The sequence below is a fragment of the Centropristis striata genome, chromosome 22, assembly GCF_030273125.1.
Source record: "Centropristis striata isolate RG_2023a ecotype Rhode Island chromosome 22, C.striata_1.0, whole genome shotgun sequence".
NCBI lineage: Eukaryota > Metazoa > Chordata > Actinopteri > Perciformes > Serranidae > Centropristis > Centropristis striata.
In genome coordinates this window covers 30,646,094-30,665,086 of record NC_081538.1, presented here as the reverse complement: position 1 = coordinate 30,665,086, position 18,993 = coordinate 30,646,094, and the positions used below count along the sequence as shown (strand labels likewise).

At 41.0% G+C, this 18,993-nt stretch overlaps 1 protein-coding gene across 1 annotated transcript; it reads right to left on the bottom strand.

The window, feature by feature from the left end:
• Positions 1 to 3,000: 3,000 nt before the first annotated feature.
• On the bottom strand, positions 3,001 to 18,013 carry LOC131960669 (NLR family CARD domain-containing protein 3-like). Its single transcript, XM_059325930.1, has 11 exons — positions 17,853 to 18,013; positions 16,740 to 16,842; positions 14,912 to 15,463; positions 9,274 to 9,352; positions 8,880 to 9,102; positions 6,834 to 8,628; positions 6,576 to 6,749; positions 6,223 to 6,396; positions 5,860 to 6,033; positions 5,424 to 5,470; positions 3,001 to 4,345 (listed from the first exon to the last, which is right to left on the bottom strand). Exons 2-11 carry the CDS (start codon positions 16,826 to 16,828, stop codon positions 3,777 to 3,779), a joined length of 3,876 nt encoding a protein of 1,291 aa, XP_059181913.1. The 5' UTR covers positions 16,829 to 16,842; positions 17,853 to 18,013; the 3' UTR covers positions 3,001 to 3,776.
• Between the last annotated feature and the right edge of the window lie 980 nt (positions 18,014 to 18,993).

The window sequence follows — 18,993 nt, the reverse complement described above, 5'->3', positions numbered from 1 at the left end:
AACTAGTTTACAGCTGGTTAAAACTATTCCTGTTTGCTAGTTGAGCTATACAACAAGTCCTCTGAGAGGACGTGTGGTGTCAGGTTTTTACACAAGCTACATGATGTTTCACAAATTACTCCAGCAGAAAAATTTACTAGAGGACCCAATTCCCAAATTATCAAATTTAAATTTGCTAACAAAGTACTTTTACATGGTTGTGGTGCTACACTTGTATTGTGATATTGGAAGTTTCATCATAAATTTGAGCTTGAATCAGCTCCATAATGGTTAGCATGTTAGCTGCTGTCAGAGCAGTGGGTGATCCTCATAAACAGCTGTTAGCACAGAGCTAAACTTATTATAATTATTACTATCAAAATGCTGGGACTCAAACAAACAGACCTGAGATCAGCTCCAAGTGTTTAACAGTAAAAAGAGTCACTTACCAAAAGTTTCACTTACCAAAAGAGGAAAAACAACTGCGTCACAACAGAAAAGGAGGAGGAAGTAAAGGTAAAATACAGGTGAGAGAGAGGGGGAGGAGAGAGAGAGAGAGAGAGAGAGAGAGAGAGAGAGAGAGAGAGAGAGAGACGTCCCACAGGAAACCAGTCGAGCAGAGAGGAAAAGTTTTAAGACAAGTCTGAACAACTGAAAGACTGTAACTGATGTAACTGATATGAAAGCGTACACTCAGGAACGACCAGCCTCACATGGATCTGAATGAAAATATGACAATAACGATGTAAAAGCGTTTCTTGCTGACAGACAGACTCTTTAATAGTATCCATAGTAAATATTAACGGGGGAAATAACAGATCATGAAAGAGAAAAAACACTTTCTAGAGAGTTTTTCCCCCATTTATTGTAAATGAAGAAAGTTGTTTGTGGTCTTTTCAAAGCCACCAGACTCCATTAACAAAAACAGTCATCTCTACCTGACAGAACTGAGGATCTGCAGGTCCCCAACTGACCTGATCACATAGGTAGTTTGTTAGTTTTGTTGCTTATAAATGCTTTAAAACAAAAGCTTGACAGCTGATGGCTTCACCTGCAACTGCAAAATACCAAAATAAAACACATGCGATGTTACTTTGTACTCTGGCTGCAACTAACGACTATCTTCATAGTCGAATACTCATCGATTATTGAAACGATTAGTAGACTAATCGGATACTTAACTGCACAATTACTTTATAGCTCTTATTTAACTCTCAAGCTTTTAAATTTAGTTGGAGGTTCAAAATTCCAAAGTCCAAATTGATATTTTAATACATTTTATTGACCAAACAACTAATCGATTAATCGTTTAAATAATCGACAGATTAATCAATAATGGTAAATAATCGTTAGTTGCAGCCGTAGTTTTTTTTTTTTTTTTTAAACCTTCATGAGAGTGAGATTAATAAATGTGCTTTGATTGGAAGTCTATGAGGCAATTTTTGTCCACGAAGGTGTCCAGAGGGAGTATCTGGCACTACATAAAAATACTAATGCAATCAAATCAATTCTGTTTCTAATCTTTGACATATCCAAGACTCTAAGCACCACCAATGCCCCAGTCCCCTAGAATTTATTATATGGAAAATAATTCATTTTTTGGTAAGAAATTATGAAATAATTCAAATATAAACACTGGCATTTAAAATGAAATGATTGAATATTTGGTGGTTTTGAACAAGTCTGAAGTTGTTTAAGAGATTTATGAAAAATAGGCAGAGAAAAATATTGATGTATGGTGATTTAATTGCAGTTTTTTTGTGCGTTTACATTTTTGCCACAAAGGTGTCCAGAAGGTGCAAAATGGCTCAATAGAGTTTAACTAACTTTAAAGTACTTAACTAACACCAGTGTAGGTTTAATTGATTTATACATATTTAACAATCTGCATGTGAAATTTCATTTATGTACATGGAGATTTACATGTCTAATTTCAATACGAAAGTAAATCTGATGGGTGTTAGAGTTCGTTTTTTTGCAGAACAGATGAGAGGAGAGTAAAATCCTTTAGACTATTTATTTAAGACAATAATGAAAGAGTGAGCATGTACATGGAATCACAGGCTGCTAAGCAGTTAGCTGTAACCACCTCCCAGAACAGGATGCCTAACTTACTTTTACACAGAGTTTTATAATGTAAATGTGCGACTATCTGATTGGTCAAAAACTGTTGGGGCAGCACCACGGTTTAGACGGCCCACCCATTTCGTTAGCACACAGGCTAGTCCTAGCCTCTTGGTGCTTCAGCTTCCGGTCACCGCCCTGTGGAAGGAAAAAAGCTAACAGCACACTTCTGTATCTTGTCTAGTGTTGGTCAGTGCCTGTCTCCACCTGGTCAGTGTCTATCTCCACCTGGGCCCGTGGCCTTGAATTGGAGCACAAAGAGTGCTTCAGTTTTTTATCTGCTTGCCCTCCAATAATGTGGCGATGTGCAAAGCATTATCAGTATGTCCTTTCCTTTGATACTCCTTATTTCTGTGTGCTGTGCCTGGCACATAAAATTTGTGTGTTTCATGCCCCGCCAAATACACCTCTAAGCAGCATTTTACTAAAGGTCATAATGCAGACCATTGCTAATTTTATTAATCTCTAACATTATCATCCAATTCAAAAAAAGGTTAACAGAGCCGCCCGCTGGTCAAAACCTTTATAGTCATTTCAACAATTTCTGATGGCCTCTTGTCTGTCTGCAACAGTGTCAGCATGGGAATAATCACTGCCAAGAACAGTTTAATTTGATTTTATATGATTCATTCATTCATTAATTTAATCTTTTTTTTTAAATTAATTTATGGGTAATGGTAAAAGTGTATTAATGTAAAAAAAAACAACAACAACGCGTCAATATGATTTCAGTCAATGTTTGAATAAATCCAATAGGACATGAGATGTTTATGTTAAAACTGTTGGAGTGTTTTCCAAAGATTAGACAGTGATTTTTTTTATGAACACTGGGGTGATGATGATGACTTCATTTTTATTAAGAAAGAATGTTTTTGCCACTGTGCTTGGATTCAATTTTGCGGGGATCCAATGCGCTTAATATATGTTCATTTATCACACCAACCTGACGTCAACTCTCAAACATTCCCTGAACCAGCGAGGCTTCAAACGTCATCAGTGACGTCACTCGCCCTTAAAGAAACAAGCCTCGATACGCGCTTCAGAAAAGACTTCATGGATTTCTCGACACACGCTCCGAAGCCTCAGCACAGTCTGTCCCATCACTACTGTTAGCTAACGATGAGGCTTCTTAACGATTCTTCTGCTAACGCTAATTGAAACAACTAATACTACATTGTAGCAATACTGTGTTATAGCTTAAAACACTCTTAAAGTAAAAGTACAAACATTAACTAACTTTAAAGTACTTAAAATATAAATTTTTGTAAACATTTACGCTGCTGTGAGGTTTATAAACCAGCAGATGTCACTGTGCTGTTACTGAGTCTGAAGCCCCAAAGCTTCACAAAGCTTCCTGCACCGTCCCTAAAAACACATACAATTTAATACAAGTTTATTACAGCATGTGTACATGGACACAGATACACTTTACATTGTTTATACAGTGTGTCCCACAGAGTCACTTTGAATCACAGCACCAGGGAGGAGGCAGATGTTACACATCAGGAAGTGTTTCTAGTGAAAAATGTTGATCATCAAAGAGATGAAATCAGACAAATGAATGTTTTGTGTTTGAGTCTGAGACAGATCTGCTTCACAGTGCAGTGTGAGTGATGGTGAACAGACTGAACTTTGATTTCAGTGAGCAGAGTTTCTGTCCACAGGAGAGACTCTCAGACCTGCAGAGGACACAGAGACACTGAGGAACCAGGGGACCAGACCCTTAACCCAAACCCAGGATAAAGAGGTTGAGTGAATGTGGCGTTGAAGGTGTGGAGGTGGATCAGAGAGTCAGAGGAGACTCTGTAGAAGGACAGAGAGCCAGCAGGACAGTCCACATACACTGCTACTCTACCAGAGGAGGAGGAGGAGGAGGAGGAGGAGGAGGAGGAGGAGGAGGAGGAGAGGTCTGTGCCTCTCTTATTGTGGCTGACAAAGTAACCACCATTAGAGCAGCTCAGACTCCAGGACTTATCATTCCCTCCAAACCAACAGTCTTTACTGTCTCCTCTCCTCCTGATTCCTCTGTAACTCACTGATATATCAACTCTTCCTCTCCACTCGACCTCCCAGTAACAGCGACCAGTCAGACCAGTTCTGCACAGCAGCTGAGGACAGTCAAATTTGTCTGGATGATCAGGATATGACTGATCCTCTCTCACACGTGTCACCTTCCTGTTGTTGTCAGACAGTTTGAGGTTTCTGTTTACTGTGTTTGTGTCCAGTTCCACTTCACAGACATCTGATGGAGAGAACAAGACACAAAACAGCTGCAGGTTATCATCTGTTGATTCATTAACAACTTTACTGACAATTACTGAAAGAAAACCATTCAAAGTTTCACAATGTAACAGTAACTTAACATGAGAGTCAACATGTCAGTAATATTGTGTGTTTTTCCTTGTGTGGACTCGAGGATGACAGCTGATGGAGATCCACATCAATAAACACAAGTAGTGAATAAAGTCTCACTAATAAAAGTGACACATCATCTTCCACTGCAGCACAAAGCAGCTCTGAACCATCTGCTTTATTAAACTGTTATTAGCTCCACCAAAGAGTCACATTCAGCACAAAGTTCAGACCTTTGATCATCAAAAGTCAAACTGTCCACTGCTACAGAAAACTTTCACCACAGTCTGGATTTTTAAATGAATATCAGAGGGCTGTGGCTCCACCAACTGGCTTTAAGGTGCTTTTCATCGACCAGGGGCCAGATGCAAAAAACTCAACACACAAATATGCAAACACATTGTTTTCTTGTGCGTATGTGTCGTACATCTGGGCACAGGTCTCCCAGTCAGGGAGGAACTGGAAGGTAAATCCACCTCAACTCACTTTATTCAACTTCTCAACATCTGTTCACATAAATTATGTCCTGTTTTGTTTATGACTTGTAGGTTTTTGAAGACTAGTTTATTAAAAAAACACCTAGAGAAGAAAACTGAAGGAACACATGAACTTTTATCAGTCAAGCTACTGAAGTTTACGAACAGCACCTGAAGGCAAAAAAACCTCTTGTATAAAATCAGTGAGAGTCAAGAGAAGAAGAAACACAGTCAGCTTTCTGTTGGATCCACTCTTAATTAAATGTATTTATTAGTTTTGTTGGATCACTGTGTTCACTTTCTTTGTGTTGGTGGATTTTAAATGGATTGATTGATTCTAACATCTTTCCAGCTACACTGACTGAAAACAGAAGCTGAATCCTGATTGAAACTCTGGAGAAATTCATCATCCAACTTCAGTCAAAAAAAAAGTCTAAAAGTGCTTTTACATGTGCAGCTGAGTTCTGATGAATGAAGCTGAAACACACTCACACTTCCTCAGACCAGGTCTCAGTCTCTGAAGTCCACCATGGTCCACCCTGCAGGAAGAGACACAGTCACAATCAACTTCATATCACCATTAAACATCAACCAGAGACACTCAGTTAGAGACAGAGACACACTGACAGCTGCTGTCTGTCCACCTGTCCACACCTGAGAGTGTCCACCTGTCTGTCTGTCCATACCTGAGAGTGTCCACCTGTATGTCCATAACAGAAAGAATCCACCTGTCTGTCTGTCCATACCTGAGAGTGTCCACCTGTCTGTTGATACCTGAGAGTGTCCACCTGTCTGTCCATAACAGAAAGAGTCCACCTCTCTGTCTGCCCATACCTGGGAGAGTCCCTCTCTGTCTGTCAATACCTGAGAGAATCCACCTGTCTGTCTGTCCATACCTGAGAGTGTCCACCTGTCTGTCTGTCGATACCTGAGAGTCTCCAGTCTCCAGTGTGGATCCTTCAGTCCAGCAGACAGAAGCTTCTCTCCTGAGTCTCCTGGATGATTGTAGCTCAGGTCCAGCTCACTCAGATGGGAGGGGTTGGATCTTAGAGCTGAGGCCAGAGAAGCACAGCCTTCCTCTGAGATCATACAGCCTGACAGCCTGAACACACACACACACACACACACACACACGGTCAGCATAAACTCTCTAAAATAATAGTATTTCCTTGCTAGATGTTCATTATTGTAACGGTCTCAGAGACTACTGGAGTTAAAAAAGCAGACAGCTATTAACATGATGGGTTTACTTCTAAAAAATGTTTTTAGTTCATTAATAATGAATTCTGACCTGAGAGTTTCCAATCTGCAGTGTGGACTCTTCAGTCCAGCAGAAAAAGGCTTCACTCCTGAATCCTGCAGGTCGTTGTTACTCAGGTCCAGGTCTCTCAGACTAGAGGACTGGGAGCTGAGGACTGAGGACAGAGCTTCACAGCTTCTCTCTGAGATCATACAGCCTGACAGACTACAAACACACACACACACACACACACACACACACACACGGTCAGAATAAACTCTCTAAAATAAAGGTATTTCTTAGCTAGATGTTCATTATTGTAACGGTTTCAGACACTATTGGAGCTCAAAAGCAGACAGCTGTTAACATAGTTGGTTTACTTCTAAAAACAGTTTAATTCTGACCTGAGAGTTTCCAGTCTGCATTGTGGACTCTTCAGTCCAGCAGAAAAATGTTCCACTCCTGAGTCCTGCAGGTTGTTCTTACTCAGGTCCAGGTCTCTCAGACTAGAGGACTGGGAGCTGAGGACTGAGGACAGAGCTTCACAGCTTCTCACTGAGAGGTTACAGCCACTCAGCCTGGAGAGGAATCAGCAAAACATGAGAAAACAAAGACAAACATTGGAAACTGCATGCAATGTGGATAGTGATGTGAGCACTTACAGAGCTTTGTTGGAGGCTTTGACCACTGGCAGCAGCCTCAGAAGAGCCTCCTCTGAAGCAGAGTATTTCTTCAGGTCAAACATGTCCAGATCTGATCCTGATGACAGTAAGATGAAGACCAGAGCTGACCACTGAGCAGAAGACAGCTTATCTGTGGAGAGACTTCCTGATCTCAGGGACTGTTGGATCTCCTCCACTAGAGAACGATCATTCAATTCATTCAGACAGTGGAACAGGTTGATGCTTCTCTCTGCAGAAAGATCCTCACTGATCTTCTTCTTGATGTATTCGACTGTTTCCTGATTGGTCTGTGAGCTACGTCCTGTCTGTGTCAGCAGGCCTCTGAGGAAAGACTGACTGGTCTCCAGAGAAAGACCCAGGAGGAAGCGGAGGAACAAGTCCAGGTGTCCGTTTGGACTCTGTAAGGCCTTGTCCACAGCACTCTGGTAGAGACGGGTTGATTTGCCCCCAAACACTTCAGACAACCGGGAGGTTGATTGTTCTTCTGTCATCAGATTGACTCCAGACTTGATGAAGGTCAGATGGACATGAAGAGCAGCCAGAAACTCCTGAACACTCAGATGGATGAAGCAGAACACCCTGTCCTGGTACAGTCCTCTCTCCTCTCTAAAGACCTGTGTGAACACTCCTGAGTACACTGAGGCTGCTCTGATATCAAAGCCACACTCTGTCAGGTCTGAGTCATAGAAGATCAGGTTTCCTTTCTGCAGCTGATGAAAAGCCAGTTTTCCCAGAGACTCGATCATCTTCCTGCTCTCTGGACTCCACTGTGGATCCGTCTTAGCTCCTCCATCATACTTGATGTTCTTCACTTTGGACTGAACCACCAGGAAGTGGATGTACATCTCAGTCAGGGTCATGGGCCGCTCTCCACCCTCTCTGGTTTTCAACAGATCCAGAACTGTAGCAGATATCCAGCAGAAGACTGGGATGTGGCACATGATGTGGAGGCTTCGTGATGTCTTGATGTGGGAGATGATTCTGCTGGCCTGCTCCTCATCTCTGAATCTCTTCCTGAAGTACTCCTCCTTCTGTGGGTCAGTGAACCCTCTGACCTCTGTCACCATGTCAACACAGTCAGCAGGGATCTGATTGGCTGCTGCAGGTCGTGTGGTTATCCAGAGGCGAGCAGAGGGAAGCAGTTTCCCCCTGATGAGGTTTGTCAGCAGCACATCCACTGAGGTGGACTCTGTGACATCAGTCAGGATCTCAGTGTTGTGGAAGTCCAAAGGAAGTCGACACTCATCCAGACCGTCAAAGATCAACACAACGTGGAACTTTTCAAACCTGCAGATTCCTGCTTCTTTGGTTTCAGGAAAGAAGTGATGAACAAGTTCCACCAAGCTGAACTTTTTCTCTTTCAGCACATTCAGCTCTCTGAAAGTGAATGGAAATGTGAAGTGGATGTCCTGGTTGGTTCTGTCTTCAGCCCAGTCCAGAGTGAACTTCTGTGTTAAGACTGTTTTCCCAATGCCAGCCACTCCCTTTGTCAGCACTGTTCTGATTGGTTCATCTCTTCCAGGTGAGGCTTTAAAGATGTCTTCTTGTCTGATTGTTGATTGTGGTCTGTCTGGTTTCCTGGATGCTGTTTCAATCTGTCTGACCTCATGTTCATCATTGACCTCTGCAGTCCCTCCCTCTGTGATGTATAGCTCTGTGTAGATCTGATTCAGAGGGGTTGGGTTTCCTGCATTAGAGATCCCCTCAAACACACACTGGAACTTCTTCTTCAGGTTAAACTTCAGATTACGTAGGCACACTGGAGCATGGGTTCCTGAATTAATAAATCAAATTAAATCAGCAAGAGAATCCGATAGAAAATCAGAGTATCTAAACATTTAATTGTGTCTGTGTAATTTCTGCTCCTCCATCCGTTTCATTCAGCTCATCAGTTGAGGACAAACAGCTTATGATCTGATGCAGATGTGTGCAGCATATTTACTTCAGAGAGTGAAAATGTAAACGATGCCCATGTTGCCTCCATTTCTTCTTTCATCATGTTAAACTTTAAAGAAATCCACTTACTGCTCTTCAGACAGTCAGCCAGCTCGTCCTGCTTCATTCTTCTCAGGAAGTGAAGTGTGATCTTCAGAAACTCCTCTCTGCTGCTCCACCTCTGCTCCTCATCCTCCAACACCTCCTCATCCTCCCACTGACTCTCTAAGCAGTCTGGGTAATCTGGACTCAGAACCTTCTGGATCTTGTTCAGCTCGTTCTTCACAAAAGTGACGATGTTCTCCTCCAGCAGCTGGAACAGAATGATAAACTGAACATTTAGTTAAAAGCTCACATGTGATTCATCTCTGAGTTTAAAGGCCTGCTGGTCCAAACAGAGCAGCATCGGACTGTTAGCACCTGAATGGTAGATAAACATTTATCTGTAGTTTATAGCGAAAGGTTTGTTTGTACATGTACACACCATAAATATGGAGTCCAGATCTGTTTGATGCTGTGGGGCAGACTGACCACTGAGGACCTCTGAGCTCTCCTGCTCAACTCTGCAGAGAAAACACCAAGTTTAGGGACATTTAATGACATCAATATCAGTGTTTCCCCACACATAGACCATTCTGTGGCGCACCGCCACAGAATAGAGACCGACCGCCACAAATGATTCTATTTTTTTTTCCTCTCTAGGGGATTAAAAAACTGTAACATCTGTAACCTTAGCCAACACGCAGAAAACACCACATTCACATCAATAAATAAATGTTTTACAATGAACCGGGTCGGTCTCAGAGCTGTCAAGACTCTCCGGTAACGTTAAGGCATATTGAATGGTTTCCTTAAATGCCGTTAACGGGACGAGAGCAGTCAAAGCGGCTGCTTCAAGCTAGCTACATCGAGGGTAGGTTCGCTTCCTGTTTTCAAAGTAAAAGCACAAATTCTAACGTTATAAAGGGCAACGGGCGTTTTATTTTTGTGAATGTAACCGGAAGTGCGTTGCTCACGCCGGCTAGCTTGAGTAGCGCCAAATTCGTCCGAACAAAATTGTAAACAGCTGGTATTTAGACAAATTAACGACGCACTGGGGATCTAAACGGCTACTTTCTCACCTAAAAAGGTTTAAAATGATAATAAAGTGATATATTTAAAGAATTTAGGACTTTACAGCCCTAATATTTGAGGGGATAGAGTAGACTACTATGCCCACAGCCAAATCAAAAAGAATAGACCACATTTTTTAAGTTATTATGAATATTATTATTGTTGTAGTTATCAGTAGTTTTTCTGAATGTTTCCTGCTTTAATCCAGATAAGTATTGAACGTTTTTTTTCACGGCAAAAACGGACTCGTCAAGAGGACAAGGAGCAGCATGAGGTGGTGTCAGTCCGAAACAAAGTTGAACAGTCAAATGGCTCGTAAACGTTAGTTTATCTGAATGTTCTATAGGCATCAAACAGTGGTGCTCAGGGAGAAATAGAGGAGGACAGCAGACAAAATGCTCCTGTAAGACAGGCAGCTGCTGAAACAACAGGTGAGGTGGAAACAGAGAAGTTTAGACTTTAAATTTAAAAAAAATGAGTGGGGAAAGTAGCCTATTTTAATTCTGATTTGTCTGTGGCTGTTTTTTTGCTGTTTCTCAAGCAAGACTATCCATAAATGGGCCTGAACCCAAGGAGGTCCCTTATGAAGAGCACTTGTTTTTCAGGAAGCCAAGAAAAATTAGGTGTTCTGATAGGACATGAAGCTGTGCACTAAATAGGCTACAGTATAAGAACCTACAAAGAATCTGAATCAGGCTTTGTTCCTTAGGTAGTTTCTTTATTTTCTTTATTTTATTTGTGTTAATATATTTTATTTTTTACATTATTTTACCAAAACAGTTAGAACAGGTTATTGGTTGAGGTAGGTCTTAAGTTAATTATTTGAAATAAAAACCTCCAATTGAAGTTGTTTTGTGCAAATCATTCCTGTCACAGAATCTAAAGATTGAACTAGTTGGGGTGAGGAATGAAACCAGGCAGGGTTCTGGTAAAAATGTTTTTAGTTGTCTTCTCTTAAATAACTTACTTTTAAAGAAGTAAGATTGAGCTGAAATGCTGTAGCTTTATAGTGTCTCAGCAGGTGACTCTGAAGAACAATAGAAATATGGAAGAATTATCCTATCTTTATTCAAGAGAGTAGATTTTCAGTTTGAGAGCATAATTTGTCTTTTTCGTGCTCAGATTTCTTCTCCTCATGCTCACATTTTGCGCTCGCACTCAGATTTCTGCTGCTTTCTTTCAAAATGTGTGCGTGCACTTAAAAATCACATGCTTGTGCTCACATTTCTTCTTCTTGGACACAAACATTTCGCTCGCACTCAAATATGTCCTGTGCACAAAACTTTTGTGCTCGCACCCAGAACACGGACGTCCTCTCAGGTTGAGGTGTCTGCTCAGACTGAACGATGTCCCGCCCTGCGCTTAAAATAGTGTGTTTCACCAGCCAATAGGGAGACAGCTAGATTGTGACCCCGTCTTAGGTGCGTTCCCTCGCCTTTTTGAGCGCTCCGTCGGGCGGGTATATGGTCTGTTTGTAAAACAGACCATATACTTCTCTCTTAAAATACACCAATTTACCATATTAGCCAGCTATTTGAATCGTCACCTATTTAAAACGCAGCATATTTATGTAGAATTAATCTTAAGTAGTCCTAAAAAGAGTTATCGTAGTTTAAATTTTATATATATATATATATTATTTTTTTTATTTTTTATTATTATTTATCTATATATAGTTTTTTATTTATCCCCTGTACAGTGGTGTCACGACAGTCCAGTGGTAAAGGACACTATCATCTGTTGCATTTTAAACCATGCAACGCCGGTTCGCATCCCGTCCGCGGACGGGGGTCTTATTATGATTTAAAATTTTAATTGATAAATTAATGTAACAGTAATACAATCCCTGTAACCAGCTGCTTCTCTTATTGAAACATTTAACAAGAGATGATGGGCAAATAGACTTGGCTACGTGATTAAAAAGGTATAATGAAAAATACGCTATGATGATGATAATGATTTGAGGATAACATTGGTGCGTGTAATGCAGTGTATCACCGTCCTATTTACGCGGCCAAAGCCAGGGGGCGCATAATTAGGCTAATGTTGGTAATGCTTTCACAAGGAGAAGACTTTGAGCAGGATTCGGAGCGCGGCAGCGAATGATGGGAGATGGATGGCCAAAGACCTCAAGTAAGTTCATTGCTAAATGTTGCTACAACTCAAAACACTGGTACTTATCAACATATATAACGGGCCTTTGTCGGCACTAGGGACAGCAACTCATTATGAATGAAGTGACGTCAGCGGGGATTCCCTTCAGCTCGCGTATCATTATGTGTGCCTACCTGCCGCTGGTACGATCATACGTTGCCAATTATTGTACTTTCTGTTGTACATGTTACAATGAAGGCCCGCTATATATGTTGATAAGTATGAGTGTCAAAATGATTACTGTACTGTTATTGAAACTACTGTATATGATCGATATGTTTTGAGTTGTAGCACCTAAGACGGGGCCACAATCTAGCTGTCTCCCTATTGGCTGGTGAAACACACTATTTTAAGCGCAGGGCGGGACCACGTTCAGTCTGAGCAGACACCTCAACCTGAGAGGACGTGCGTGTTCTGGGTGCGAGCACAAAAGTTTTGAGAGCGCAGAGTTGAGATCTGAGCGTGTAGACTTTAGATTTGAGCGTGCACAGGACATATTTGAGTGCGAGCGAAATGTTTGTGTCCAAGAAGAAGAAATGTGAGCACAAGCATGTGATTTTTAAGTGCACGCACACATTTTGAAAGAAAGCAGCAGAAATCTGAGTGCGAGCGCAAAATGTGAGCATGAGGAGAACAACTCTGAGCACGAGAAAGACAAATTATGCTCTCAAACTGAAAATCTACGCTCTTGAATAAAGATAGGATAATTCTTCCATATAGAAACAGGTTTTTTCATGTGGCAGCTTCAGAAAGTGTTGAACACCGCCCGCTGCATCCACCCAATGACTGACTCCACCACACTGTGACACTCGATTCACCCACCAGTGTCATGGAGCACCACACATTGCTACCTGGTCTGTGGGAAACACTGAATATTCAAATTGCTTTCTGAAGGAGTTCTGAGACGATGACACAATGACAGAACTGTGACTCAGTAGGAAGAGTTGGTGGCATTTTAATGCAAATATTACTAAAGCCTGATAGCATCCTATTGGCAGAAGCTTTAAAGCAGGTGATCATGTTTGAGAAGACTGTAGCCTGGGTCGGACAGAAAGAGGACCATATTTAAGCAGATGTTAGAACAGTATCTGTTACTCTAACTGTCGAAGTCAGATGTGGAGTCTGATTGCTCTGCAAAGCAGTCACATTGCTGAGCATCACCAGGTCATCAGGATCACATTAGAGGCTGCTGAAACATCCAGATACGACTGACCAGAAGGAATGATCTATGGGGTGAACGAAAAACTGGGGCCTATAGTATTGTTTGTGTTTAATCAAGCAAGAGTATTATGACGGAAATAAAGCTCGTAGCCAAGCATCTGAATGGCTAATAGGGGGGAGGAGAATTGACACCAATGTTTCCGGGGCCTATGAGTTTTTCTTTTTTGGAAGAGTGAGCAACAAGTACTCCACCAATGAGGAATTATGAAGGAAGAGTCTGTATGGTACATAAAGTAAAGCCCAACAGAGAATTCTTTAGTCAATCCTGGTCTGGACAATTGACTCTGGTTTATGTCTTCTGTATGAGAATAAACTCTACTGCATCAAACTCTGATCATCTCCTGAGTACCTTTTACGCCTGCATTTTGTATCTTCGGGAAAATAATTCGTGCATATGTTGCTCTATACGTGGCCAGTTCCCTTATGTGGTCCAGGCTTGGTCCATGAAAATTTTACACAACAGGGGTCTGATCAAGGTGGGCAGTGTCACCTGGGAGATGGAGTCCACCATGAAGAGAACTGAAACAACAAAAAGACACCAGATCACATCACTGATGTGTTAAAGTGCATAGTTGGGTATATCCCAAACCATCAAGTCTGGTTTAGCCAGTGATGCTTGAAGACAGACTTGGAGACAAACAACAACAGGTTGGTGATGACTGGAGGGAAAGCTGGCAGCAGGAAGGTTAGCTACCCAATCTGCTTGTTCACTGAGGGAAGAAGAAGACAGACCTTTGAACAGATACTTCCTGGTGTTGGTAGGGGATGAGCACCTCAGCAAGATCGATTGCAGAACAATTCTTTTTGCAAAGAAATTATTGTAACAAGTATGACATACATCTGCAGTAAGACCTGCAGCTGTGCATCAGGAAGTAGAGCTGGTCGTTCACTAATCACATGTTTGTAGGTTTTATACCTCACAAAGTGTCCTGAATCCACATTGATGACTGGTAATATCAGTGAGTTCATCCTTAACTTCAGTGAGTTCATCCTCAACTTCATTAAGTTGAATCACTTCCTGGACAATGTCTTCACACTGACACTTCAGACTGGTATAACTAAAGCTTTCACCATCACAGTGGTATTTTTATTTATTATAAAGTTGATCAACGCAGTTGACAGAACAGATGGATTCAGTTAAAAGCGTGTATTTCTGCAAATGCCTTCCTGAAACAAAGGCATAAGTCATTTTTTTTAACCAAAAAATGTTGTTTTTTTGCCTCAATATCACATATTCAAAATTTGCATCAGTTTCTTTGTGTTTTCTGAAAAACCTGGAAAAAATACTGATAGTACATTTTGACAATCTCTTAAAATAATAGCATATTACCTCCTACTCAGTTTAAACATTTAAGTTTCATTACATTTGATGAAGGCTGTGCAATAACTTGTGTAGGACTCAGATCACAAAGTCTATGAGCTGGACATGAGATCTAATAGTGACCTGTACAACAATGACTGTGACCAACCACTGGCATGCAGCGATGCCTTTGTTAGTTCAGAGAATTCAAACAATACATTTTTTAAATTAAGTTTAAAAGTATCCTGCATTTAATCAAAAAAAATGTTTGCCACCTTGACTACAAAGTTCTGAGCGAGTCAGACATCAACAAATTTCAGTTTTAAATTCTTACCTTCCATCAGCAGCTTGTCCAACTTTAAAGTTCTCAGGAAGACCCTTAGACCAGTCACTGTTCATGGACACGCAGCTGGGTTCAGGTCCAGATCCAGGTTGTCCAACTTTAAAGTTAAGAGGGAAACCCATAGACCGGTCACTCTTCATGGACACACAGCTGGGTTCAGGTCCAGATCCAGGTTGTTCAACTTTAAAGTTAAGAGGGAAACCCATAGACCGGTCACTCTTCATGGACACACAGCTGGGTTCAGGTCCAGATCCAGGTTGTCCAACTTTAAAGTTAAGAGGGAAACCCATAGACCGGTCACTCTTCATGGACACACAGCTGGGTTCAGGTCCAAATCCAGGTTGTTCAACTTTAAAGTTAAGAGGGAAACCCATAGACCGGTCACTCTTCATGGACACACAGCTGGGTTCAGGTCCAGATCCAGGTTGTTCAACTTTAAAGTTAAGAGGGAAACCCATAGACGAGTCACTCTTCATGGACACAGAGCTGGGTTCAGGTCCAGGTCCAGGGTCAGGTCCAGGTCCAGGTCTCTCCTGCTGCACTCTAATAAAAAAGAGAGTGGTTAATAATGTTCCTAAAATGTAATCACATCAAAGATTCTGACTCATTTTATTTGACTAATCAATTTTATTTTATATGGAGAAGAGTCCTGGGGCCTCATGTATCAAAGAGTGCGTAGCTTTCATACTGAAAGATGGTCTACTCCTAAAACTAGAAAAGTACGTACACAAACTCACCTCCAGATGTATCAAACTGTGCTTACGCCAGGTTCTGCGCACCTTTCCTTGATACATCGCAACCAGCGTGGAACTGAGCGCACATGCACAAGCCACCAACCACGCTCCGGCTCCTCCACAAAATGAATATGCCCATGACATGCAAATAACTATAAATCGCCGGCATGCCCGCTGATTATTTAAAAATAAGGCAAATCAACTTACTGCCATTGCGCCTTAGGTGGATGTGGTGATCTCCGGGGTGGAGGCAGGAAAATGTGTTTTTGGTTGCCTCAGGTCTGGGATCAGCAACAAGGTGTCACTGTGGCTGTTAACAGCTACAGCTGGATCAGAGACATGCACCATGGCAGAAGGGTCCCTCAACACACGCTCCTTCTAAACGCCACCGTTATTAGTTTTTTCCAGAGCCGTTAGAACAGCCAGTGCGTAATGCGTGCCAATATCATTTTTATGCATCAGTTCATAAGCCACACTCGACTTGTTGTCCCAATTAAACATCACATATGGGATCAAATATGCACCACATCTGAATTATTCTGAAAGGATTTCCCACACACGTTTTTCTAAGAGGAGAGGGATCTGTGGTCATGGATCTCTGTGACCTGCAGCGTTAACATCTCCATGTTAAACTAAAGGGGAAACAATCGGCGATCGGGACTTGACACAGTAATTGAGGCAGGTTATCTGTGAAAAATTTGTGCACTCCATAATCAGAATCAGAAATACTTTATTGATCCCGGGAAATTCGGTATGTATGTATATAAAAATAGTGGAAATAGCCAAATATACCAAATAAACATTATAGAAAAACTGCATTTTCCTTCATTGTTCGAAAGCTATAAACTGTAAACACAAAGACAGTTATGTGTAGTTTGAGTATAGACATGAAACACATTTTAAGTACAGCAGAAAAGATAGTACTTTCCCCCCAAACAAAAGTTTGTGGTGCCACCGAACATTCTCACGACAAGTTCATTTTTCATACATGTGGTGTGTGCGGGAAAAACAGCGTACGCAATGTTTTTGTGCATACGCAGCGTTGATACATGAGGCCCCTGGACAGTTAGAGATCCTCATCTCACCTCTGAGCTTTGGTCTGGCTGTCATGTTCCCCACACAGACTGGTTTCTGAGGGAGGGTCTCCCTCCTCTCTGTCCTCACACTGATCCATAGCAGAGTCCACACCTGCAGGGAGAGATTCACTCTGACACTGCAACAACAACAATAAAAACAATATTTCACAGTCACAGAATCTTTGTATCTGCAGCTGTGAAGGAAACACAGATATGGAAGTGGTTACAACTAACTCAACTAGTTAACTATAACCTCAGTTAGCTTACAAGTAGCTTATGTAGTATATTATTAGCTTATAACTAGTTAAACTGGTTGAACAATTAGCTTACACTCAACAGCTTGTTTAAAACTCACTCAATAACTACTTTACAACCACTAGAAATAGACCAGCAGGTTTATAATTAGCTCAATAACAATCAAGCTAATCAATTAGCTAGCAACTGGTTTACAACTAACTTACAATGTCCTACTATTTTACTAGCTTGCCAATAGATCACAGCTAGGTAAACTCATAAACAACTAGCTCAATTACCTTACTACTAGCTCCACTAGTTTACAAAAAGCTCCCAGCAAGTTTTTAACTAACACACAAATTAACTAGCTTACAACTAGTTTACAATCAGCAGTATCAGTTAGGTTACACCTGTTTTACAACTAGCTGACAGCAAGTTAACAACTGACTCACAGCTTACTTATAACCAGCTCAACTAGAAACTAACTCAAAAAATTAAAAATTAGCTCACTTAGCCTACAGGTAGCTCAGCTAGTCTACAACTAGCTTCTAACTCAGTTAGCTCAACAAATTTACAACTATCTTATAACTAATGGTGAGCCAGATTACTCAGCTTATTCAACAAACCAACAACTAGTTTACAGCTGGTTGAAACTATACCTGTATGCTAGTTGAGCTATACAACAAGTCCTCAGAGAGGACGTGTGGTGTCAGGTTTTTATACAAGCTATGCTTTATGATGTTTCATAAATTACTCCAGCAGAAAAATTTACTAGAGGACCCAATTCCCAAATTGTCAATTTTAACTTTGCTAACAAAGTACTTTTACACTCAAACAAACAGACCTGAGATAAGCTCAAAGTTTTTAACAGTGAAAAGAGTCACTTACCAAGAGATTAACACGGAGGAAAAACAACTGCGTCACAACAGAACAGAACAGGAGGAGGAAGTAAAGGTAAAATACAGGTGAAAGAGAGAAGAGGGGGAGGGGAAAGAGAGAGAGAGAGAGACGTCCCACAGGAAACCAGTCGAGCAGAGAGGAAAAGTTTTAAGACAGTCTGAACAACTGAAAGACTGTAACTGATGTAACTGATATGAAAGCGTACACTCAGGAATGATCAGCCTCACATGGGACTGAAAGACAGACTCTTTAATAGTATCCATAATAAATATTAACGGGGGAAATAACAGATCATGAAAGGAAAAAACGCTTTCTAGAGAGTTTTTTCCCCCATTTATTATGAATGAAGAAAGTTGTTTGTGGTCTGTTCAAAGCCACCAGACTCCATGAACAAAGACAGTCATTTCTACCTGACAGAACTGAGGATCTGCAGGTCCTCCACTGACCTGATCACATTTAGTTTGTTAATTTTGTTGCTTCCAAATCCTTTAAAACAAAAGCTGGAGAGCTGATCGCTTCACCTGCAACTGCAAAATACCAAAATAAAACACATGCAATGTTACTTTGTACTCCTGCTGCAACTAACGACTATCTTCATAGTCGAATACTCATCGATTATTGAAACGATTAGTCGCCTAATCCGATAATTAACTGCACATTTACTTGATAGCTCTTAATTAACTCTCTAGCTTTTAAATTTAGTTGGAGGTTCTGTTAAACATCCGTGACTAACAATAAAGACAATAAATATGACTATTCCAATCAAAAATATGTCTAAACTGCTGATTCAGCCACAACCAATACAAAAGATAAAATAATTCACCATCAAGTTTTTGTCCATTTAACATTAAGGACAGATAAAGTGCGAATATTAAAAAGTATAAATTAAATCAAGGGTTTGTTGAAGTAAATCCTGCAGCCGATCCTCTTCTTTACTGGTTCAGGGTGAAATACTTTTGACGTGATGCATCAGCTGCCATGTTGCTATATTGTGTGTTTACCTGTTGCTTCCCAGTCACTGTTTGGCACAAGCAACTCTAAACTCTAAAAAATAAAAAAAAAGATTAACTTATATAAGATCAACTAACCCACTCGTAAGAATACTCCCTTAAAAACTCACCTAGCTTCA